At 41.0% G+C, this 26,682-nt stretch overlaps 1 protein-coding gene across 4 annotated transcripts in view; it reads right to left on the reverse strand.

The window, feature by feature from the left end:
• Positions 1–1,899: 1,899 nt before the first annotated feature.
• The window catches only part of cdh6 (cadherin 6), a 35,190-nt gene continuing 10,407 nt past the window's right edge, over positions 1,900–26,682 (reverse strand). The window contains exons 2-14 of one of the 4 annotated variants that reach the window (XM_090182309.1): positions 26,343–26,373; positions 24,606–24,686; positions 22,590–22,940; positions 14,605–14,899; positions 14,276–14,395; positions 12,862–13,035; positions 7,905–8,092; positions 7,430–7,686; positions 6,560–6,696; positions 6,258–6,379; positions 5,460–5,577; positions 4,434–4,685; positions 1,900–3,567 (exon numbers count right to left, since the gene is read on the reverse strand). In XM_090182309.1, the coding sequence (XP_090038435.1) occupies positions 3,068–3,567; positions 4,434–4,685; positions 5,460–5,577; positions 6,258–6,379; positions 6,560–6,696; positions 7,430–7,686; positions 7,905–8,092; positions 12,862–13,035; positions 14,276–14,395; positions 14,605–14,899; positions 22,590–22,823 (2,397 nt within the window). In that variant the 5' untranslated portion in view covers positions 22,824–22,940; positions 24,606–24,686; positions 26,343–26,373 and the 3' untranslated portion in view covers positions 1,900–3,067. Of the gene's footprint in view, positions 3,568–4,433; positions 4,686–5,459; positions 5,578–6,257; positions 6,380–6,559; positions 6,697–7,429; positions 7,687–7,904; positions 8,093–12,861; positions 13,036–14,275; positions 14,396–14,604; positions 14,900–22,589; positions 22,941–24,605; positions 24,687–26,314; positions 26,374–26,682 lie in introns of all 4 variants that reach the window. The other 3 variants (XM_021613319.3, XM_021613321.3, XM_021613320.3) reach the window with 3 other exon arrangements.

A 26,682-nucleotide genomic window follows, 5' to 3' on the forward strand; every position in this document is an offset into this window, starting at 1 on the left:
TATAAACTCCGGATTAGGTTTCCGCTCCTTGAAAGCGGCAGCTCTAGCCTTTAGTTCGGTAAGGATGTTACCTGCAACCCATATCCCTCTGGTTGGGATATGTGCGTACGATCACCATGGGGACTTAATGATGAAGCCAGTGAGTGAGGTGGTATACTCTTCAATGCCATTGGATGAGTCCTGGAACATCTTGTATTCTGTGCTAGCAAAAGATTAGTGTAATGTAGCATCCGGGTCATCTGACCACTTCTGTATTGAGCGAGTCACTGGTACTTCACTGGTACTTCCGCTTTAGTTTTTGCCTGTAAGCAGGAATCAAGAGGATAGAATTATGGTCAGATTTGCCAAATGGAGGGCGAGGGAGAGCTTTGTATGTGTCTCTGTGTTTTTTCCTCTGGTTGCACACGTGACATGCTGGTAGAAATGAGGTAAAACAGATTTAGGTTTGCCTGCATTTAAGTTCCCGGCCACTAGGAGAAATATAAAAAAAAAATAGATGAACACTCTCTTGGTAGATAGTGTGGTCTACAGCTTGTCATGAGGTACTCTACCACAGCCGAGCAATACCTCGAGACTTCCTTAATAATAACCAGCTATTATTGACAACTATTTTGTCCCCAAATAAGAATATGGCATTCATTGAATCTATAGATATCTAATCGTTGAAATAAAAACAACGTAGCCAAGGTGATTTTCTCCATAAAAAAAGAGGTATAGAGCTATAATGCCAGTAAGATTAAATGCATTCAGGTCACAAATCAGGCATGAGAGAGAGGGAGGGCTGTTCAGCCGCACATGACAGTCCCATTAAATATTAACAGAGAAGAAATGTCTAGGCCTAATGGAAGCTGGTCTGGCCTGGAGAGTTTTGTCTCTTAGCACTCATGCTGCTGCTGATGGGATATGTTGGCAAGAGTTGATGTTCTTTTGGACAGCTCATTGTGTTGCATGGTATTTAGCTGGTGGAAACTCATGTGAGTCTCTCTCTCCTTTTAGTTCCTGGCAGGTGTTGCAATTGCCTGGAGCTTCTATGAACTTGTAGGGAAGGGGGTTTAAAACATGTTCATTAAAGCATCACACAACATGTATGATGACAATGGTTGGCTTCTTTGTAGAATTGCTGATGCCATCTCCAACTGTTCTGTCATTTTTGTGAAAAACCAAATTAATGACCACAAACAACAATGATAAAACATGAGCAGCTAGGCTAAATGTTAATATAAGGTTCTTGGTTGAATACAAGTATCCTTTAATCCCTTGGGATGTTTTCAACAATGGAACTGGGTGGCTAACTTCCACAGGTACCATTTTCAGCATTGGCTGCTCATCTACGATTGTATGAGGCAAACTTAGCCACCAGCATCAGATGAGATGCTAGCACACATGCTTACAGATGGGGAGAGAGAGGCCTGGTACGAGTCAATTAGCAAAGGCATTGTCTTAAATGTCACCATCTGCCTAGCATCTGATCTGCTAAACCAATATCAACTTAGAAATGAATACCCTCTCTCTAAATCAGGTTTCCAGTCCTGAGAGATCTCCAGATCTCAATCACAGATTGTACTAATTAGGTAATGCTGGGGGAGAACCAGAGTGAGTCATGTGACATGTGTACAGTAAAGTAGGCTATTTGTACTAAAAATGTAGCCAGTCTGAGAAAGATGTCAGTGACCAGTTTGTGTGATGGTACAGTAGTATTGTAGCTGAGTTGATTAAATTAGATGCAATGGGAAAGTAACACTGCGACTACTTCGCTCTCCAACCAAGTTGCATGAGTTGAGGAGCAAACTACATGAACGAAATTCAGCAGGTCTTGGAGGACCAGAAGCAGTTTTTTAATGAACTTCCACTGTCCTCCAAGAGTTGCTGAATTTCACTTTTAATCTAATTCGATGAGCATTTATTTTGTGGTTTACTGGAAAAGTTTATTATGGTAAAATTTGACAATTGTTAATACATCATAGTATGACATGTACTGTAGCCTGTAGTGTCCACATTTAGTTGTACAACTCCAAAAGACATCAAAAACAGATATTGGTTGGATGCTTGTGTTTCAACAATATTAATTCAGCATGTGTCCTATATATATTTGGTACAAAGAAAATCACAACATAAAAAGTAAAGTAGTACATCATGAACATCAGCTATGCTCTCAAATCACTGCCACAAAGCACAGTTTCAACCACAGTATATACCATTATTTAGTCAAACAATTTTACAGAGAAAAGTTTGATGTCAAATCAGAATGATGTACCCAAATACCCAACACATCATTATCCACAAACACTTTCAAAGTCGAAGCGCAGATCAGTTGTAATTGATCCTTTGGATCCCGTCTCAACTTCTTTAATGATGAAGTTGTTTTGGAGTGATTGCTTATGTTCGCTTAGCTACTAAGTATGATATGAGTTCAGAGATTGAAAAGCATTATCATCCAATGTTGTTCCATAAACTTTCATGAAGAAATGTTTTATTTTGGTCCTGGGCTTTCCTGCCTTTTAAAGTATTTGGCCATTTTAAAATAAGGTACGAAGAATTACCTAAAGAGATGTTCAATTCCAGTTCCTTGTTCCTGGAAAAGCAAAGTTCAAATTCACTAAAACACTCAAATATACAAAGTACAACATACTGCACTTCAGTAACAGTACAGGGAAACTATAGGAGATATCTCTCAAGAATACACAGAATTATTCAGAGAAATGTGTAATCCCTTCCACTGCAGCATATAGATACAGATGTAACCAGAAAATAAAAATACATGTATATATTTATAGTTTATTTTGACATTGAACTCAGGATCATTAACTGAAGTTCACCTTCTCTGGAAAAGTTGGCCTTGCATTAAAATAGTAAAAAAAAAGATTCCACACAGCTGCACAGTCTCTATCTGGTCTGGCCATCAGAAAGAGCTATGGCCTATAGTTGCGTTGGAAGAAATAAAAGGGCACTTTGTAAAAAACTCGGGCTGCAACATTTGTCCTCATTTTCTGAGAAGAGAGATTACAGTCAGTTATAGTTCATAGTTCATCCTCCTAGCTCCGGCCCCAGAAACAGGTCAGGTAGTGTGTTAGGAGTCACGGTCGCTGTCCTCAGCCCCGTACATGTCAGCCAGTTTCCTGAAGCGGGGCCCCCAGTCACTGAGGTAGTTGTAGTCCTGGTCCCCTTCAGAGGAAGCTGACCCCAGGGAGCTGAGAGACTCAGCCACTGAACCGGTTCCCTCGTAGGCATATGTGGCCAGAGAGTCATAAGGGGGGGCGGTGGGGTTATTGTCGTTATCCTGCACCCGCTGGTTTATGAAGTCCCGGACATCGGCGTTGTCCCGCGATGGAATGACTGTCTGTCTGAGAGGGGGGTACAGAGTGTCCGAGGGGATGATGTCCCGCCTCTGCTTGCTCTCCTCGATGGCTTCGGGGTTACGCAGAGCCCCGATGTCGAAGGCTTGGGTGTCCTCCTCTCCGCCCCCCTCGTCGTTGTAGCTGACGACGTTGTCTCGCACGTCCTCTTTAGAGATGATCAGAGGCTCCTTTTTCTTCTGCTTCTTCAGTGCCGCAAACAGAACTATGATCACTGAGAAACAGAGAGAGGGAGAGAGACAGAAAGAGGGAGGAAGGGAGAGAGCGACGGAGATAGAGACAGATAGGGAGAGAGTGACAGAGATAGACACAGAGAGAGAGACACAGAGAGATGGAGAGAGAGAGCGAGGCAGCGTTAGCAAGAGGTTTGCTGTTCAGGGCTGGTTGATTTCATCTTATCTCGCTGCTCATGCTGCAGTGAACACTGCATTAGAACACGGGCTGCTTCCTGCAGCCCAGTACTACAGCGCAGTAACAATTTAGAAACGACTGCAGTTGAGATGCTGAAAAATGTTTTAATTTTAACATCCCAATGAGATTGCAACTAGTAACTTATAGATAACCAGAAAATGGTGCCACGTTTAATAAATACCTTTCCATTATATGTAGTTAATGGTGCTGAAGTAATATATTGGGGTAATCGCATAACATTATTTTTCATTAAAGTAACTGGTGTATCAGGGGTTATTTTTACTGCCTGTCTACTATCCTGTCTACAATCTGAATCCCATTGAACTTGTTGTGATCCTCCATAAATAACAGCCAAGAATGAAATAGACGGGAATTTAGGGCATTCTCAGAGGTGCCTGTGTGTGTGTGCGTACTCGTATGTATACACATTCAGGTGATATACAGGAGGGTCAAATTGAACATCTAAAATATAGCAACTACACTAGAACCTGTGGAATTTCTTATTAAAGAGAGATATTTTACATACTGTACATTAATGTGAATGACTAAACTGGAGATGGAGATGGTCAGAGCCAGACAGACAAACAGACAGCTATAGTCAATGAGGACTCAATCAACATACTGTACTCACACAGCCAGCCAGATAGACAAACAGACAGCTATACTCACTGAGGAGGATAATAACACAAAGCAGGATAGCCACCAGGGCCCCGGTGCTGAGTCCAGCTGAGCTGGTCTGGGCCTCGGCGTTGCACAGCTCCATGTTGCCCTCGCGGTCGCAGGTGCACACGCGCACCGTCAGCGTCCCCGTGCTGCTCTGCATGGGGAAGTCCCCGTCTGTGATCACCACAGGAACCAGGTAGACGCTCTTGTGCAGTCGGCTGTAGCTGGAGCGCCGGGTTAGGACGCCAGCTGTGTTATCTAGAGGGAAACAACATACATTTAACACACATGTTAAGACTGATGTAACAGCCACATTATACTGTGTTATACGGCTATGAAGGGTGACTGATTGCACATAGACTGCAGAATTGCCTTCCAGCCTGGTTCATTGGATTCATTGGAATAACCATAAGGTGCCATAATCATGTATGCAGTTAGGCATTATAACATATTTACTATAATGTCAAATCAAATTGTATGTCACATGCTTCGTATGACCACAGGTGTAGACTAACAGTGAAATGCTTACTTACAGGTCCATTTCCAACAATGCGGAGTGAAAGATAAGATAAAACATTTAATAGAAAATATAAATAGTATAAAAAATATAAATAATCAGGTGTTGACTGTCTATGATAGAGACCCAAACATAATATCAGGTGTTGACTGTCTATGATAGAGACCCAAACATAATATCAGGTGTTGACTGTGTATGATAGACACCCAAACATAATATCAGGTGCTGACTGTGTATGATAGACACCCAAACATAATATCAGGTGCTGACTGTGTATGATAGACACCCAAACCTAATATCAGGTGTTGACTGTGAATGATAGACACCCAAACATAATATCAGGTGTTGACTATATATGATAGACACCCAAACATAATATCAGGTGTTGACTGTGTATGATAGACACCCAAACATAATATCAGGTGTTGACAGTGAATGATAGAGACCCAAACATAATATCAGGTGTTGACTGTGTATGATAGAGACCCAAAGAGATCCTACAGTACAGTACTCACCTCCATTGTCTCTGACTGTGAAGTTGCCTCTGTAAGCTCCCTCCGTAGCCAGACTGAAGAAGAACTTGTGTCCACCTGCGGGGTCATCTGCATCCAGCGCACTCACCGTCTGGATCTTCTGTTTACAGGATAAACAAAAACGGATTCATATTTAAAAAATAATATGTGTGCTGTCAGATAGCAATTCATATAGTAAGGTATTCTTTGGTTTTCCAGCCTGGCAATATTGACGAAAATTGGAGGCTAAAATTGGAGGCTAGAGACCATGCATATAGACATAACAGATTGGTATGTTTATTTAATTAATGACAAAAATAAATAACCATTTTGGAAGATCCATTGTAGATGATTGTATTGACTTCTCTCATGGGACATTGCATGGTAAACAGGAGGGCAGCAAACACAAACACAGAAGAACCAAGGATGGGCCTCTGAATTAATTATGAATAATGACAAGAGGGATGAAGGAGGGATAAAAGGAGAAGGAGTAGAGGAATAGACATGTGGTGGGCACCTATTGAAACATGTCCTTGATGTGTGACAGCTACTGTCACCTGCCATGACAGATCATCTCATCAGCTGCCAGAGAAAGTAGACCCTGGAGACCAATCACTTCCCCAAAGGAATGCAGCACTCATCACAATGCTTTATCGTCATTTGTGGTATTCTTGGGCATATAGCCTATTGTAGAATCTCTAGATGTCACAATGATATAGAGTAATTATAGCAATGAGAATAATTAATTCATGTCAAACACTATCTATCATGGGACCTAAGTGGAGGATCTGCGTTCCGTACCTGTCCAGCCTTGGTCTTTTCACAAACAAACGTCTCGTAGAAAGAGGCAAATGTTGGTGCGTTGTCGTTGACATCTAGAAGGCGGATATAAACAGGCCCCCGACTGGTCTGCAGAGGTTTGTCTGTAAAGCAAACATTCACATAAAAAGCTATTATGAATAATAACTGTAATAAATAATTATATGATATTTGTTTTTTGAATGTTTCAAAACAGGGCAGAATATAATAATTGAACTCCATAGCCTTGGTAGAATAGTTTGTATTGTGAATTCATGTGCATGATAAAGCTGAGAAAGACATACTGAACTCTGTTGCGATAACAGAAATGTTGTGCCAGGCAGCTTCTTCTCGGTCGAGAGGTCTTGTGATGAATACGGACCCATTCCCAGAATGCACGTTAAAAAGCCGGTCCAGATCTGTGCGACGATCAATGGAGTACCTAGATACGATAGATACACAAAATGTAAGACAATGATTGAAAGCATGGAGGTTTGTGAAATATTTGACAGGGTTTACTACAGGCTTTTAAAACAATACACTTCTATTTTCTACCACTCACCAACATCTCCTACTGTATTTGACACCCCCTTTTCACTCAATAAGTTTAAAACTTTCTCAGTCCACTCATTCTCTGCCCTCTCTGTATGATAACAGCAGTTGATTCTGAATACTGCACGCCCGGAGGATCTGCCCTAAACAGACAGTGGGACTTATATCACTCTATTTTAATACCTGTACTGGAGAGGGAACAGCTCTGAACAGTGGCACCGACCAGACCAGCCCTAACAGTTTCATCATCCAGCAGATTACGCAATGATCCTGTTATTTGTTCATACTAGATGCCCTTTCAGTGTATTTCCATGAGGAGTGGTAATTTAAGGGACTTTGGACATTGAGAAGAACTCACTAAAAAAGGTGTGTGTGGAGATGGTGCAGAACACACACCTTGTGCTTTGCTTAATATGGACACGACTTCTTCTAGACTCCCAAATTAATGAGATGACCTATCCAACTCTAATCATTCTACAGTTTCAAAACTGTAACATAACCTTTAACATCCATCAAATTACCCATGATACAAATGACTATAACCAATCTCTCCATTACCTGTGGGTGGTAGGTAAAAATGAGTGGGCGGGCTAGAGGGAAAGCAAAGCAGTGCTCTAACTAACCTGACTGGGCTGTTGTATCCATCCGGGTCCATGGCCCTGACAGACCCTACTGCAGTACCCACGGCTGCATCCTCCTTCACCTCCATCACGTAGCTGGCTCTCTCAAACAGAGGAGGCTCATCCACATCCTCTATACCAATCCTGACTGTGGCCATGTCCTTGGTGGGTAGGTACCCTAGGAAACGAGTGTCCAAGGTCTGAGTGTTCTGTACCTGGATCTCCAGTGTGTAGGATCGAGTCTTTTCATAGTCCAATGGCTGCAAGGACAGGGATACAGTGACAATAGAACATGGTAGGGGAGTCATATTCTGCACTGATGCAGTACGGTTATGTTTTGAAGTGTGTACTTATCATACAATAACAGATACAGTAATAGAGTTCCTGATGGTCTGATGACCTCAGGTCTAACAAAGCAGGCACTGTAGTTATGGGTGACTATACAGTAGATGTAATTTACAGGAGTAATGGCTGTTACCTTTCCAACAGTAATGATGCCTTCCTGTGAGTCTTTGTCTGTGATGACATCGAACATGTCCAAGCCATCCCCGCCGACAACGTTGTAGAACATCTCTGCATTCTTGCCAAGATCTTTATCCACTGCTTTGATTCTGCCAACAGGAGTTCCAGCTTTCATGGATTCTGGAACGCTGAACTGATATATGCCTGAAACATGAACATAAACAGACACACATGGAAATCAAGAATGTTCTGTATGAACCTGAGATCTACAGAACTTTATATTGGAATATCGGCAACATTCACCGCGATTTCACACCACTCAAAACCAATTGCCTCCGTAATTATGTTGGCGAGAAGAAGAAAAGTGTGTTAACGAAACAGAACCAGAATGGCCTAGAACCATGAGACAGAATTGCATAAGCGTGTCAGAAACAGAAGAGATTGTTGGTCTTCCTCTGGCATAGAGACTGAGTGGTTTACTGTGCCAGGTCCTCATCCACACATCTATGTTTCTGACACTAACACATTTGTCTTACGAAACTATTCACACCCCTTGATTTTGATGAGTTACAAAGTGGGATTGAAATGTATTTACAGTGCCTTGCGAAAGTATTCGGCCCCCTTGAACTTTGCGACCTTTTGCCACATTTCAGGCTTCAAACATAAAGATATAAGACTGTATTTTTTTGTGAAGAATCAACAACAAGTGGGACACGATCATGAAGTGGAACGACATTTATTGGATATTTCAAACTTTTTTAACAAATCAAAAACTGAAAAATTGGGCGTGCAAAATTATTCAGCCACCTTAAGTTAATACTTTGTAGCGCCACCTTTTGCTGCGATTACAGCTGTAAGTCGCTTGGGGTATGTCTCTATAAGTTTTGCACATCGAGAGACTGACATTTTTTCCCATTCCTCCTTGCAAAACAGCTCGACCTCAGTGAGGTTGGATGGAGAGCATTTGTGAACAGTAGTTTTCAGTTATTTCCACAGATTCTCGATTGGATTCAGGTCTGGACTTTGACTTGGCCATTCTAACACCTGGATATGTTTATTTTTTAACCATTCCATTGTAGATTTTGCTTTATGTTTTGGATCATTGTCTTGTTGGAAGACAAATCTCCGTCCCAGTCTCAGGTCTTTTGCAGACTCCATCAGCTTTTCTTCCAGAATGGTCCTGTATTTGGCTCCATCCATCTTCCCATCAATTTTAACCATCTTCCCTGTCCCTGCTGAAGAAATGCAGGACCAAACCATGATGCTGCCACCACCATGTTTGACAGTGGGGATGGTGTGTTGCTTTTACGCCAAACATAACTTTTTGCATTGTTGCCAAAAAGTTCCATTTTGGTTTCATCTGACCAGAGCACCTTCTTCCACATGTTTGGTGTGTTTCCCAGGTGGCTTGTGGCAAACTTTAAACAACACTTTTTATGGATATCTTTAAGAAATGGCTTTCTTCTTGCCACTCTTCCATAAAGGCCAGATTTGTGCAATATACGACTGATTGTTGTCCTATGGACAGAGTCTCCCACCTCAGCTGTAGATCTCTGCAGTTCATCCAGAGTGATCATGGGCCTCTTGGATGCATCTCTGATCAGTCTTCTCCTTGTATGAGCTGAAAGTTTAGAGGGACGGCCAGGTCTTGGTAGATTTGCAGTGGTCTGATACTCCTTCCATTTCAATATTATCGCTTGCACAGTGCTCCTTGGGATGTTTAAAGATTGGGAAATCTTTTTGTATCCAAATCCGGCTTTAAACTTCTTCACAACAGTATCTCGGACCTGCCTGGTGTGTTCCTTGTTCTTCATGATGCTCTCTGCGCTTTTAACGGACCTCTGAGACTATCACAGTGCAGGTGCATTTATTCGGAGACTTGATTACACACAGGTGGATTGTATTTATCATCAATAGTCATTTAGGTCAACATTGGATCATTCAGAGATCCTCACTGAACTTCTGGAGAGAGTTTGCTGCACTGAAAGTAAAGGGGCTGAATAATTTTGCACGCCCAATTTTTACGTTTTTGATTTGTTAAAAAAGTTTGAAATATCCAATAAATGTCGTTCCACTTCATGATTGTGTCCCACTTGTTGTTGATTCTTCACAAAAAAATACAGTTTTATATCTTTATGTTTGAAGCCTGAAATGTGGCAAAAGGTCGCAAAGTTCAAAGGGGCCGAATACTTTCGCAAGGCACTGTAATTGTCATTTGTTTGTCAACGATCTACACAAAATACTCTGTAAAATCAAAGTAAAAAATGATTGGAAGTCAAATATTAATGGAAAATATTTTTAAAAATTTATTAGAAAAGTATTTAACCCACTGGGTCAATACATGTTAGAATCTTTGGCAGCGATTACAATTGTGTATTTTTCTGGGTAAGTCTCTAAGAGCTTTGCAAACATGGATTGTATAATATTTGCCCATTATTCTTTTTTTAATTCTTCAAGCTCTATCAAGTTGGATGTTGATTATTGATAGACAGCCATTTTCAAGTCTTGCCATATAGTGCATTCGGAAAGTATTCAGAATTCTTGATTTTTTCCACATTTTGTTACGCTACAGCCTTATTCTAAATTAGATTTTTTTAAATCCCCTCATCAATCTACACACAATACCACATAACGACAAAGCAAAAACAGGTTTTTAAATTTTTTTGCAAAATGATTAACATTAAGAAACAGAAATACCTTATTTACATAAGTATTCAGACCCTTTGCCATGAGACTCAAAATTGAGCTCAGGTGCATCCTGTTTCCATTGATCATCCTTGAGATGTTTCTACAACTTGATTGAGGTCCACCTCCGGTAATTTCAATTGATTGGACATTATTTGAAAAGGCAAACACCTGTCTTCTTAGAGTTTGCTGTCCAGCCAAACTGAGCAATCGGGGGAGAAGGGCCATGGTCAGGGAAGTGACCAAGAACCCAATGGTCACTCTGACAGAGCACTAGAGTTCCTCTGTAGAGATGGGAGAATCTTCCAGAAGGACAACCATCTCTGCAGCACTCCACCAATCAGGCTTTTATGTTAGAGTGGCCAGAAGGAAGCCACTCCTCAGTAAAAGGCACATGACAGCCCGCTTGGAGTTTTCCAAAATAGGACCTAAAGGACTCTGACCAGGAGAAACCAGATTTTCTGGTCTGATGAAAACAAGGTTAAACTCTTTGGCCTAAATGCCAAGCGTCATGCCTGGAGGAAACCTGGCACCATCCCTACGGTGAAGCATGGTGGTGGCAGAAACATGCTGCGGTGATGTTTTTCAGCTGCAGTGACTGGGAGTCTAGTCAGGATTGAGGGAAAGGTGAAAGGAGAAGAGTACACAGAGATCCTTGATGAGATGCCTGCTCCAGAGCACTCAGGACCTCAGACTAGGGTGAAGGTTCCCCTTCCAACAGGACAACAACCCTAAGCACACAGCCAAGTTGTTGAATGTCCTTGAGTGGATCAGCCAGAGCCCGGACTTTAACTTGATCGAACATCTCTGGAGAGACCTGAAAATAGCTGTGCTGGGACACTCACCATCCAACCAGACAGAGCCCGAGAAGATCTGCAGAGAAGAATGGGAGAAACTCCCCAATTACAGGTGTGCCAAGCTTGTAGTGTCATACCCAAGAGGACTCAAGGCTGTAATCGCTACCAAAGGGGCTTCAACAAAGTACTGAGTAAAGGGTTCGAATACTTATACCAATGTGATATTTCAGTTTTATTTGTAATACATTTGAAAACATTTTGAAAAACCTGTTTTTGCTTTGTCATTATGGGGTATTGTGTGTAGGTTGACGAGGGAAAAAAACATTTAATCAAATTTAGAATAAGGCTGTAAGGCAAAAGTCAAGGAGTCTGAATACTTTCAGAATGCACTGTAGATTTTCAATCCGATTTAAGTCAAAACTGTAACTACGCCACTCAAGAACATTCAACGTCGTCTTGGTAAGTAACTCCAGTGTATATTTTGCCTTGCACATTAGGTTATTGTCCTGCTGAAAGGTGACTTTGGGTTAGTCTTGTGAAGTAACTACAATGTTGTTGATCCATCCTCAATTTTCTCTTATCACAGCTATTAAACTCTGTAACTGTTATAAAGTCACCATTGGCCTCATGGTGAAATCCCTGAGCAGTTTCCGTCCTCTCCTTCAACTGAGTTAGGAAGGACGCCTGTATCTTTGTAGTGACTGGGTGTATTGATACACCATCCAAAGTGTAATTAAGAACTTCACCAAGCTCAAAGGGATATTCAATGTCTCCTTTTTTTGTTACCAACAGCTGCCCTTCTTTGTGAGGTATTGGAAAACCTCCCTGGTCTTTGTGGTTGACTCTGTGCTTGAAATTCACTGCTCGACTGAGGGACCTTACAGAGATAATTGAATGTGCGGGGTACAGAGTTTTGGTAGTCATTCCAAAAACATGTTAAACACCATTATTGCACATAGAATGAGTCCATGCAATTATTATGTGACTTATTAAGCGCATTTTTACTCCAGAACTTAATTCGTTTTTTTTTTTAAATAGAAAAATACCAAAGATCTTAGTCAGATGTAAAATTGAGCAACTAAGATCTACTCTTCAAAAGTGTCAAAATGAATGCTAGATTCCTTGAGTTATCTTAGAATAATTCCTTCTATTTTGAGGAAGCGTATACTGGCTACGGCGTCTCAAAATGGACAAACAGTACTATTGACACTTTTTTTCCCGTTTTTCAAGCAAAGGTCTTTTAAGTGAGTATGCGAGCACACTGGTTTGGTTCGGCTAGCCGAGTTCAGCAAGGCACCAGCCGAACTGTATGAGTGTATGAGTGCTGACGCCACTCATACACACAGCACAATGACACGGTTAAAAAACGAATTCTTGTTACCAACATGTCACTCACTGACACTACCACTAATACTAGGACTACTATGAATGACATTACAAATTACTACTTCAAGTACCAGTATAATACCAGTCACTGTACTCAGTACTCACTCTGGGAGAAGCGCGGGGGGTTGTCGTTGACGTCTGTCAGGGTGATATTGACCATGGTGGTCCCGGTTAAGCCGCCCCTCTGGCCCGCCATGTCCTTGGCCTCAATCACTACCTGGTAGTGTTCCCGCTTCTCCCGGTCCATCTCTCCAGGCCCCAGGGCTGTCCGGATTATGCCTGAGGACAAACCAGAGGAACACAATATTAATGTGTCATATAATATAATGAGATGTATTGTTAATTAGCTAGCTAAGCACGTTTTTCCTTCTCTGGTCCTGTAGGGCTGTAGGGATCGCTCATGGAGCCACCATGTCAAACAGATTTAAATGATACGGTATAGTTTGAGAATGACCTAATATATGTAGGTGTCCTTGATTTAACTAATGTATCAGCAAATATTATAGTTATAATTACCAATGGGAGTAACGTAACTAATGTTTATGACTGGTATAAGAGAGATGCACCTTCTGCAAAGAAATGGTCACCACATCAGAAAATAAAAACAGTTTCACATTGCTAAGACCTCATGGTAGGATTTAACAAGAAACATTTACTACTGTATTTACAGTTGAAGTTGGAAGTTTACATACACCTTAGCCAAATTTAAACTCAGTTAAACTCAGATTTTCACAATTCCTGACATTTAATCAGAGTAAAAATACTCTGTCTTAGGTCAGATAGGTTCACCACTTCATTATAAGAAAGTGAAATGTCAGAATAATAGTGGAGAGAATGATTTATTTCAGTTTTCAGTTCTTTCATCACATTCCCAGTGGGTCAGAAGTTTACATACACTCAATTAGTATTTGGTAGCACTGCCTAAGTGGATGTAAACTTCTGACTTCAACCTAATTATTTTTATGAGACAGTGAAAATGGCAACTGACCCAACATCCATCCTACGCAATAATGTCTGGCCTGGCCTGGCCTGGCCTGGCTTGGCTTGTTTGAATGGGTTCTATAATCTATGATATGACTGTTTTCAGATTAACCCTTAGAAACATCTATTTTTTCCAACGTTTGTAGGATTTCATGTCCTCTGGTGTGACGGGGACCTTATCGTCCATGTCACATCAGGGATGAACCATATCGCTGTTAAACCACACAATAATCTGCCGGTTGGAGGCTTTTTTGTTTCCATTTCCTTTTTGTTTAAACACAGAACCAGCAACGAGAGATGTTCCAGAGTGCACATTAGAAATGATTAAATGTTTCAGTCTACTTTGGAAAATGCACAGGGGGCTGAGAGAATAGTAACTGCTCTGGAAGTCTGACTCTGAACATTACATTGCATTACAGTCTCTCTCTTCATTGTAATAATAATTGCTTTGAGGGATTAAACAGCATTGCTGCTGTTTCAGACAGACAGACAGGCATCACACAGAAAGACATAAAGGAAGGCAGGCAGACAGACGGACCTGTGTCGGGTTCCACTGAGAAGTACGGGTGCCCCTGGCTGATGCTGTATCGTAGTTTAGCGCTGTTCCCGTACATGCTGTCATCTGCGTCCGTGGCTGTTACCTGGGTGACTGAAGTACCTGAGAATGGAAGATAAAAAAGGCTTTGTGTAATCGCTGAGGATGAATACGAACTCACATCCACACGATCAAAACCATACATGGTATTTTACACTTTAAGTTCCCATTGACCTTGAAACCGTGCTGATCTTTTATCATCAAAGGGAGTTAAATTGAAGGGTCATGACGTTGAAATGTCGAAAGTCAAATTAAAGTTAAAGAGCACATACCCATATTGGACCTCTCTGGTACACTGACAGTGTAAAGTTCCTTAGTGAATATTGGCTCGTTGTCGTTGATGTCATGGAGTTTAACAATAAACTCTGTCTCCGGCTCCAGTTTTATGCCTGTGTTCTTGTTGACCACGGTGGCTCGGAGGGTATAGAAGGCCTTATCCTCTCTGTCCAGTCTCTTATTGGCATGGAGGTCGCCATTGTTTTCATCAATGGTAAATATGTCTCCAGCCCCGTCCCCACTTAGAATGTATTTCAGGGTTCCATCCCCCCTGTCCATATCGGATTGGAGCTGCCATAAAAAAACAAAAGAATAGTCAACATATTTGTCTCCTGTGAGAAATGGGGCCTTCAGAGAGATGACAGCAAGGCAAATACTGGATGTATACTGCACTATACAGTATATACAAAAATATGTGGACACCCCTTCAAATGAGTGGATTCGGGAATTTCAGCCACACCAGTTGCTAACAGGCGTATAAAATCAAGCACACAGAAATGCAATCTCCATAGACAAACATTGGCAGTAGAATGGCCTTACTGAAGATCTCATTGACCTTCAAAATGGCACCGTCATAGGATTCCACAAATCAATTTGTAAACTTTCTGCCCTGCTAGAGTTGCCCCGGTCAACTGTAAGTGGTTATTGTGAAGTGGAAACTTCTAGGCGCAACAACAGCTCAGCCTCGAAGTGGGAGGCCACACAAGCTCACAGAACGGGACAGCCGAGTGCTGAAGCGCATAACGCATAAAAATTGTCTGTCCTTGGTTACAACACTCACTACCAAGTTTCAAACTGCCTCTGGAAGCAACGTCAGCATGAGAACTGTTCGTTGGGAGATTAATGAAATGGGTTTCCATGCCCGAGCAACCGTACACCACCCTAAGATCACCATGCGCAATGCCAACTGTCGGCTGGAGTGGTGTAAAGCTCGCAGCCATTGGACTCTGGAGCGATGGAAACGCATTCTCTGGAATGATGAATCACGCTTAACCATCTCACAGATGGACAAATCTGGGTTTGGCAGATGCCAGGAGAACGCTACCTCCCCGAATGCATAGTGCCAACTGTAAAGTTTGGTGGAATAGGACTATTGGTTGGGGGCTGTTTTTCCTTGTTCGGGCTAGGCCGCTTAGTTCCAGTGAAGGGAAATATTAATGCTACGGCATACAATGACATTCTAGACAATTCTGTGTTTCCAACTTCATGGCAACAGTTTGAGGAAAGCCTTTTCCTATGCAAGTCAGTTAAGAACACATTCTTATTTTCAATGACGGCCTAGGTTTGTTAACTGCCTTGTTCAGGGGCAGAACGACAGATTTTTACCTTGTCAGCTCGGGGATTCAATCTTGCAACCTTACGGTTAACTAGTCCAACGCTCTAACCACCTGCTTTACATTGCACCATGAGGAGCCTGCCTGTTACGCGAATGCAGTAAGAAGCCAAGGTAAGTTGCTAGCTAGCATTAAACTTATCTTATAAAAAACAATCAATCAATCAATCAATCATAATCACTAGTTAACTACACATGGTTGATGATATTACTAGTTTATCTAGTGTGTCCTGCGTTGCATATAATCAATGCGGTGCACATGAGCGAAAAAGGAATGTCGTTGCTCCAACATGTACCTAACCATAAACACCAATGCCTTTCTTAAAATCAATACACAAGTATATATTTTTAAACCTGCATATTTAGTTACTATTGCCTGCTAACATGAATTTATTTTAACTAGGTAAATTGTGTCACTTCTCTTGCAACAGAGTCAGGGTATATGCAGCAGTTTGGGCCGCCTGGCTCGTTGCGAACTGTGTGAAGATTATTTCTTCCTAACAAAGACAGCCAACTTCGCCAAACGGGGGATGATTTAACAAAAGCGCATTTGCGAAAAATGCACAATCGTTGCACGACTGTACCTAACCATAAACGTCAATGCCTTTCTTAAAATCAATACACAGAAGTATATATTTTTAAACCTGCATATTTAGCTAAAAGAAATCCAGGTTAGCAGGCAATATTAACACAGTGAAATTGTGTCACTTCTCTTGCGTTCATTGCACGCAGAGTCAGGGTATATGCAACAGTTTGTGCCGCCTGGCTCGTTGCAAACTAATTTGCCAGAATGTTGAGTAATTATGACATAACATTGAAGATTGTACAATGTAACAGCAATATTTAGACTTAGGGATGCCACCCGTTAGATAAAATATGGAATGGTTCCATATTTCACTAAAAGAATAAACGTTTTGTTTTCGAAATGATAGTTTCCGGATTCGACCATATTAATGACCAAAGGCTCGTATTTCTGTGTGTTATAATGTTATAATTAAGGCTATGATTTGATAGTCTGACTGAGTGACGGTAGGCAGCAGCAGGCTCGTAAGCATTCATTCAAACAGCACTGAGCTGTTTATGACTTCAAGCCTATCAACTCCCGAGATTAGGCTGGTGTAACCAATGTGAAATGGCTAGCTAGTTATCGGGGTGCGCGCTAATAGTGTTTTAAACGTCACTCACTCTGAGACTTGGAGTAGTTATTCTCCTTGCTCTGCATGGGCCGTGGCTTTTGTGGAGCGATGGGTAACGATGCGTCGAGGGTGGCTTTTGTCGATGTTTTCCTGGTTTGAGCCCAGGTAGGGGAGAGGAGAGGGACGGAAGCTATACACTGGCAATACTAAAGTGCCTATAAGAACATCCAATAGTCAAAGGTATATGAAATACAAATGGTATAGAGAGAAATAGTCCTATAATTCCTTTAATAACTACAACCTAAAACTTCTTACCTGGGAATATTGAAGACTCATGTTAAAAGGAATCACCAGCTTTCGTATGTTCTCATGTTCTGAGCAAGGAACTTAAACGTCAGCTTTTTTACATGGCACATATTGCACTTTTACTTTCTTCTCCAACACTTTGTTTTTGCATTATTTAAACCAAATTGAACATGTTTCATTATTTATTTGAGGCTAAATTGATTTTATTGATGTATTATATTAAGTTAAAATAAGTGTTCATTCAGTATTGTTGTAATTGTCATTATTACAAATAAATAAATAAAAAAATTGGCCGATTATTCGGTATCGTTTTTTTTTGGTCCTCCAATAATCGGTATCGGTATCGGCGTTGAAAATACTTAATCGGTCGACCTCTAATTGAAACGCCGTATGCAGGCCAGGCCTAATCGCTCAACTTCAGTGTCCGACCTCACTAAAACTCTTGTGGCTGAATGGAAGCAAGTCCCTGCAGCAATGTTCCAACATCTAGTGGAAAGCCATCCTGGAAGAGTGGAGGCAGTTATAGCAGCAAAGGGGGGACCAACTCCATATTAATGCCCATGATTTTAGAATCAGATGTTCAACGAGCAGGTGTCCATATACTTTTGGTCATGTAGTGTATCTACGATACAATAACTGCGTTCAACAGTCCATTTAGGGATTGGACTAGTATTCCAATGGGGAAATTCCTTATGGGCAATTCCTCAGTTACGTAATTGTACTGAGACCCATTGAATTCAAAGTTTAACCAACCATACAACTAACTATATGCAAAAGGTCTACTTTTAACAATTTACACAAACAATTTTACAAAAACACATTTACTGGATGAACTGTGCAGATGCAAAAGCTTGGGTACAGAATGTAGGTAAAATCTCCGTCCTGTTTTATGTCCACGTTTTCCAAAAACTGTTAAATATCTGCTCTGAATTAAGATTCAAGATGTCTGCAGAAAGAATGGTGTCAGCTATGACATGACACATTTACTTCGAAAACATGCCTTTTGGTTATTGAACTGCAGTAAGTGAAGTGGATTTACACCTGGTAATGGAATTTCATCATGGGTCCCTGATCTGTACTACACAGAAATGCATAATTATAGATATTAATGTAATTCTCTTCATGGTGATGTATCCTAAATAGGTAGTCAAAGGTATAAATATGCAATATCCTACTTTGCATATTTGGGTATTATTCTACATACTGGCTATTATTTTAGTGAGATCTGCCCCCAAACAAGACCAAATGTGGTTGGTCCGGAACGGATCAAATTTGAACCAATTATAGATGTCTATGTTTCAGAAATGTGGACATCAAAGCACAGCACAGTAGAGCTCAGTAGAGTACAACACAGAACAGTAGAAAAGGAGAGTTCAGTACAGTTCAGTAGAGTAGAGTACACTTCAGTATAGTACAGTAGAGCACATGCGAGTACTGTAGAGCACAGTAATGCAGAGTAGAGTTCAGTACCATACAGTAGAGTACAGTATAATACAGTACATTATAGTGTACTCAACTCTAGTGTGCTCTACTGTGCACTGTACTGAACTCTACTCTACTGTACTGAACTATACTCTACTTTTCTTTACTGCACTGTACTCTACTGTGCTATACTGCACTGTGCGGTCCAAATCTGTGAACCCAACTGTAGTTTGTGACTACTATCATTTCCCATTTCCCAAATCAATTGCAGAAATTCCGTTACCAATTTTGAGACAACATTTAGATTTTTAAATACTTAATAATTAATACACAACCTTTATATGAGTAAAAACACTGGAACTAATTGATAGGTCTACCTTTACTTGTTACTTCTGTGTACTTTTAATAGCTTCCTCCTTATGAGGGAGAGTGTGGGTGTTTGATAACAGAATATCAAGGCACAAGGCAATGTTTCTTCAACTTACAGAAGGCAGAAAAATGTATCCAAAATTAAAAGTGTTGATATTAGTTGGTAGGGGCCTTTGCTAATCCCACATTTTTTAGATGGAAATGGTTGAAAAATATATAAATGCTCCTATTTAAAAAAATATATACTCTTAGCTTACATTTTACCTCCAATTTGACATGCTCATGAACATCACATGTTGGTGCTCATGGGTCCTTTTACATGGAAATTACCTTATCTAATTTAACTGAGAGGAATGAAAATGGAATTGAACCCTGCTAGCAAAACATCGGATTTAAAGTTTGCATTAGATGGGCTGTGAGGTAGAGTGTGAGTGACAGGTACAGTTGAAGTCGGAAGTCGGGAGTCTTTAAAACTCATTTTTCAACCACTATATAAATTGCTTGTAAACAAACTATAGTTTTGGCAAGTTGGTTAGGACATGTACTTTGTGCATGACACAAGTATTTTTCCAACAATTGTTTACAGACAGATTATTTCACTTAAAATTCACTGTATCACAATTCCAGTGGGTCAGAAGTTTACATACACTAAGTTGACTGTGCCTTTAAACAGCTTGGAAAAGTCCAGAAAATGATGTCATGGCTCTAGAAGCTTCTGATAGCCTAATTGACAACATTTGAGTCAATTGGAGGTGTACCTGTTGATATATTTCAAGGCCTACCTTCAAACTCACTGCCTCTTTGCTTGACATCATGGGAAAATCAAAAGAAATCAGCCAAGACCTCAGAAAAAAATTTGTAGACCTCCACATGTCTGGTTCATCCTTGGGACCAATTTCCAAACGCCTGAAGGTACCACGTTCATCTGTACAAACAGTAGTACGCAAGTATAAACACCATGGGACCACGCAGCCATCATATCACTCAGGAAGGAGACGCGTTCTGTCTCCTAGAGATGAACGTAGTTTGGTGCGAAAAGTGAAAATAAATCCCAGAACAACAGCGAAGGACCTTGTGAAGATGCTGGAGGAAACAGGTACAAAAGTATCTATATCCACAGTAAAACAAGTCCTATATCGACAAAACCTGAAAGGTTGCTCAGCAAGGAAGAAGACTGCTCCAAAACCACCATAAAAAAGCCAGACCACGGTTTGCAATTGCACAAGGGGATGAAGATCATACTTTTTGGAGAAATGTCCTCTGGTCTGATGAAAAAAAAATGGAACTGTTTGGACATATAATGACCATTGTTTCGTTTTTGGTGGAAAAAGGGGGAGGCTTGTAAGCCGAAGTGCACCATCCCAACCGTGAAGCACGGGGGTGGCAGCATCATGTTGTGGGAGTGATTTGCTGCAGGAGGGACTGGTGCACTTCACAAAATAGATGGCATCATGAGGGAGGAAAAGTATGTAGATATATTGAAGCAACATCTCAAGAAATCAGTCAGGAAGTTAAAGCTTGGTCGCAAATGGGTCTTCCAAATGGACAATGACCGCAAGCATACTTCCAAAGTTGTGGCAAAATGACTTAAGGACAACAAAGTCAAGGTATTGGCATGGCTATCACAAAGCCCTGACCTGAATCCCATAGAAAATGTGTGGGCAGAACTGAAAAAGTGTGTGCCAGAAAGGAGGCCTACAAACCTGACTCAGTTACACCAGCTCTGTCAGGAGGAATGGGCCAAAATTCACCCAGCTTGTGGAATGCTACTCGAAACGTTTGACCCAAGTTAAACAATTTAAAGGCAATGCTACCAAATACTAATTGAGTGTATGTAAACTTCTGACCCACTGGGAATGTGATAAAGTGATACAGTGGTGATCCTACCTGACCTAAAACAGGGATTTTTTTACTAGGATTAAATGTCAGGAATTGTAAAAAAAAAATAAAAAAAAACTGAGTTTAAATGTATTTGGCTAAAGTGTATGTAAACATCTGACTTCAACTGTAGGGGAGGTGACGGGAAGGGTAATGATGGTCTCTGAGTGGTAAGTGACTCATTCCGTCTTTCCATAATATGGTCTTGCTTTGCTGACAACGCCTTGATTTGTAAATGGAGTAAAAAATCATACCACATGGTTTGTAAAGGTTATGGTATTTAGTAGAACATACCAATGAATCTGTCAAACAGTATATCTACCTCTCCAAGTAGTTTTGTCTATATAGATACACTGCTACAAACAGAGATCCACTGAATGAATCAAATAACATCAGAGTGCACTCTCAATGCCCTCTGATCACTGTCATTGAGAACACACAGTAAGCCCTTTCTAGTTAAATGTCAAAGAACAAGACAGTCTCAGAACATACACACGTGAACGAAACGGGAGTTCACAATGATCTAGGGAAAGAAAGGAGACAGTCTTTGAAAAAGAAGAAAGCCAAGATGGTATAAAGCTTTGACATGATCAACAATGAATGATTGTAGCCTCCCACAGATGTCTCAATCATCTAAATCCAACATGTAACACATAATACCTGCAATTCCCCTTTCAGCACATATGTTCCTGCCTCATCTCATCTCTTATTCCCATGCCTCTAAGTAGCCATTATGCAACTCTGAGCAATGGGCATAGAATTGGGTTTTATCCTCTACCATGCTCAGTGTGTCCCATCTTCACGACAGCAGACTTATATGCATTTCAACAGTGCTGTCGGTGGTAAACAATGTCCACCTAAACATCTATAACACACAACAAGGCTGTTCAGTCCCACCAGAGAGGAGAGAACAGTGAAAAGCACATGTGACAGATAACATCTCATTATATGCATGGCAACACAGAGGCAGGCTTGGTGGAGAAAAAAAAGAGGGACCTGACAAGGTGAATTATTTTCTACAAGGCATATGGAAATAATCCACTGCACAGCGCTGCTCCACTCCCCAGGGCTAGACAGAGTAACCTCATGCAAGACTGATGGTGGTGGCTCCAGAATGCCATTCTCTCCCTCTGCCTCTACCCCCCCCCCCCCCACTCCCAACCCTCTCTCTTTGCCCTTTTTCTCTCAATCTTTGATTATCTCCCTGCTTCTCTGTGAAGCCGGGTCTCGCTGTGAGAGCCTGGAGAGTTACAGGGTACTACAGGGTACAGGGCCTCAGTAGCTTCAGTAGCTCTCCTCTCTCCAGCCTCTAAAACATGCAATGTATGCTGTTGTGTTACATCAGAAAAACCCAATCCTGGTGGGGGGATATGATGTGGTCCCACTAGCCAGTGACATTGACATTTGATGCTCTGGGAGATTTCTCAATATTTATATTGTCATTGTGTCAAGGCCAGAATTCCACAATAGCAGAGTGGGGTTTCCCCCACACTGCTCTTTCAGAAGTGCACGGCTGCAATAAGACAAAAGGATATACCTTGCCAATGTACTGCTTGTCACTCCCAGTGTACTCCTCCTGTAGAAAGAACTGGTTCCACATCCATCCTCGTTTGAAACGCTTCAGTAGCTTCTCTCCCTTTCCTCCATCTCTGTCCTCCTCCTTCTCTCCTTCCATCTCTCCCATCTCCACCACAATCCTTCTGGTAATAGACATGTTATCCACGTAGAGGGACAGGGACGCCCATAGCAGGACCAGCAAGCAAGTCCTCATAGTGGAACTGTGGTGTTTGCACAAAAAGCCAAGCCTCTATCTGCCCTGATATTTACATCCTATAAGGGAGCTGGGCTTCACCCTCATTGTCCTATTCCTTGATGGCTGTGTTGGAACCTGTCAGGGGGAAGAGGAGGAACGATTAGAGGGACACATTTCCATATTTTTTGAAAAGTAATGTGTATGATGATCTGAATACAGATAAAACAAACAATACACAAAAACAGACAGACAATTGAATAATGACATGCTATCAACCTTAATTTATCTTCATTTAGATAAAAGGAAGAAAAATGTTGGTGTTCAATTAGCCTTTAACTAAAAAAAGGCTAAAAAAGGATTTGCACTTAAAACACCAATCAATCGATCAATAGTTCAAATCCACATCAACTGCTCTATTTTAGAGAGCACAAAACTTACAGAGCAATTTGCTCACTTACGGCAATACCCCTTTCCCCATCTAGAATACACTCAGTCTCTTACAATATACAGTACATTGGTGTTATACAGCCTAATCACATGCCATGCATGTCCTGACCAGATGATGACAGAAGCATCAGGCCACCACGTAATTTCCAGCAATCACCAGCTTCCCTGCTTCACACAACAAGCCATGCCTCGGCCCCTTTACTACTTATCAAGGAAATTGCCAATGTGATTGCAGTGGAAAGGGGAGGGGTAGTGCACATGTATTTTCTGCATTTCTCTCCCCCCTCTTCAATTTGCAATTTACAGCATCTGTGCTGACATTAAGTGCATGTGTATCTACTCATCAGCATAGAAAGCTTAGGGTCAATACTGCTTCACTGATGGTGAGAGGGACGGATACAGGGGCCATGAATCAGTTAAAAGACATAATTACGATGGGCGAATTGACTCCTGCAATCACGCCGTTGTTTTTCTACTGCTGCCATCTGACCTCTCAACATGTCCTCCATTAGGGCCATTATGCCTGCTTTATGAAATGGACTAATTGAATAAGGTAACAGATACCAAAGCGTATTGATTTGCTGTCAGAATCAGTCAGGTTAAAAGGAACACAGGGGGCTGGGGGCTCTTTGCCTCTTCTATATTTTCAGTTGAGGGGACTAATCCCTGTGTATATCAGTGTGGAAGTGAGGCTTCCCTAGAAGGCAGCAGAGCAGAATGGGGGCTAGCCTAGTGAAACACATTAGTCAAGGCCCCAGCCTAGCCGGGAGCCATTTCCCTCAGCTCTGTGACCTGTTAAATCCCCTGACAGAGTCTTGCTGGGGGAAGTCACCTGGATCTAGAGTGGTTTTGTTACATACTATGTCAGAGAACACAGACAGCTTCCCATCCATTCCCACTACAAAATGTTTGCTAATTTATTCACAGGTCCTGCTGAGAGACTGGGGTTCATGTAGTGCAGACTGAATACCAACATGTGTGAGATGAATAGGGCTGTTGCGGTGATCGTATTACCGCCACACCGGCGGTCACGAGTCATGAAGGCAGTCAAATTCCACGTGACCGTTTAGTCACGGTAACTAGGCTTCTCCAAACTCTGATGCTGCTCATGATCATTAGTAGCCCACCAAACTTACTAACTGCCTGGTACTCAGCACTCTACTGTCCCTCCAGTTACTCTGACATCAATGCAAATGTAATCAAAAATCGAGTCAAACACTTCATGAGAGCCCATGAGCTACTAAAAAGAGGAGGGTCCCATCAGCTTTCTGTAGGCCAGGCCTACTATATTTATTTCTCAACTTTCCTAATATTAAGCACATTGCTTATCTTTACAACAGGAGTATAGCCTACCTTGCTGGAATGAAAATGAATCATGGGAAAAGCATCCTCCATTGGCTATTTAAGTGCATAGGTGTATTTTTCCCGCTACCCCTGTTTTGAGACAAGTTCATGATAATGGTCCATTCTAAATCAAAACAAATTTCACAAATATTTGATTTAGTATATGTAAAGACAAGATTAAATTAAGAATAGTCTGATGGGTGACAATATTAGTCTATCACTTGTATATTATCACTTGTAAATGATGCCCAGCATAAGAAACAGCCTTTTTCCCCGACTTTTTCTAATCATAGTCGCACACCTCATGTAGCCTAGCCCATAGGCCTATATGTTTTGATAAGGTGTGTATCACAACTAAAGTGGCCAAATAACATCTTAAAATTAAGCACATGAATCTGCTTTACCAGGGGTTTAGAGCCTAACTGGTATACATACGCAGCGTGTGAGTTTCAAGTTTGGGGAAGATAAATGCTTCATAAAAAAGCATTACGTGCATAATCACATTTGCGGTCACTTTTGATAATGGTGTTTTCCCGCTAACAGAACATTCCCGCTTATGCCATGTGCGCATTGCTGCACTTAGAACGTGAATAAAAAGCCTAATAGTTTATCAACATTTTAAATTCTGATCTGTTGTGTCAGCCACATTGCTTGTGGTTGTATTCATTTGGGATCTGTAGCATCCCACAACTCTCCCAGACTATATTTGGAATATTTATTTCTCGCACAGAATAGAATAGGTTAACCTTTGTACTATGGGCTGTCATTGTAAATAAGAATTTGTTCTTAACTGACTTGCCTCGTTAAATAAAGGTAAAACATATATATATATTTTTTTAAATACTACAGGTGACAGTAGATTGACATAGGCTAGTGCTTTTGTTGTTCCTTAGGCCTACTCATCTTGTTGGCTGACGAAAAGTAAATGTGGACAGTTCTTCCAATATCTTCAATATGCACACGGAATTGGATAAGGACGTGCGCAGTTGCGTCCCCGATGTGTCTGTCTTCACTTGTAGCCTGTGAGAAAAACCTGAGCGTTTCGGAGTGCACTGCATGGATTTTTTGAGGGTCCATTATAGCCACAAAGGGGATGAAATTTGAGGCATTATCAAGTGCCTTTCAAATTGTGAATGAGAGATTAATGATGTGTGTACAGCCTGCGCAAAAAAACTAAGCAGAGCTCATGCCTTTCAAGCGCCTTTTTTCAAATCATCATTAGAGTCGCATCATGCAGGCTTAAAATGTATAAAAATCAAAACATATAGCCCAATGTTTGTAAAACAACTAAAGTTAGGACCTATTTCTTTGTTAACCGCTCAACACAGAAGAGCGCACTTATTTATAGTTTATTGAGCTTTGTTCAATTGTATTCTTCATACTATAAAAAAATGCCACGGAATTCCAAGCAAATCTTGTCTGCTGAATGAACTAGTGTAGCGCACAGCCATTTGGCATAGCCACCCCAGGACCTAACATAAAGACAACTCAGAGTATGCTGTTCTGTTCTGAAATACACCACATTTTCTTCATATCATGCTTGTTTAGACCTGTCTAAAATAAATAATGGATTTATTGTGAAGGTGTAGGCTATATTACATGGATTTATTAGACTTTTTAAAATGTAGATGTTCCAAAGGTCTGCATCAGTGGCTTGTAGGCTGTGTGTGGAAGCCAGGAGATGCTAAATGTGTTTATGTTAATTAATGGTAAATTACCGTGAGACCGACAGTTATTTGCAATTACCTGCTGACGAAACTTCGTGACCACCACAGCCCTAGAGATGAACGAACAAGGCAATGGTTAAGATTCACTGTAGCCTACCTCAGTACATTAAAATAACACGTTGAAACCAACCAATGGCTGCTAAATAATTAAACATTAAGTTGGATAATCATTCTGTACTCTGAATTTGAATTTCATACATACAATATCGATCCAAATGCAGCCTATATACTGTACATTACCAAGAAGATTTTTGTTAAATCCATAATACAACAAAAATAAAAATCTATCTTCCATTTTGGACAACAAGCCATCTCAAGACATTACAACACAAACCAATTTACTAGACCATCTAGCATGA

The sequence above is a fragment of the Oncorhynchus mykiss genome, chromosome 8 (genome assembly GCF_057628025.1).
Source record: "Oncorhynchus mykiss isolate SJ-2025 chromosome 8, ASM5762802v1, whole genome shotgun sequence".
Classification (NCBI taxonomy): Eukaryota; Metazoa; Chordata; class Actinopteri; order Salmoniformes; family Salmonidae; genus Oncorhynchus; species Oncorhynchus mykiss.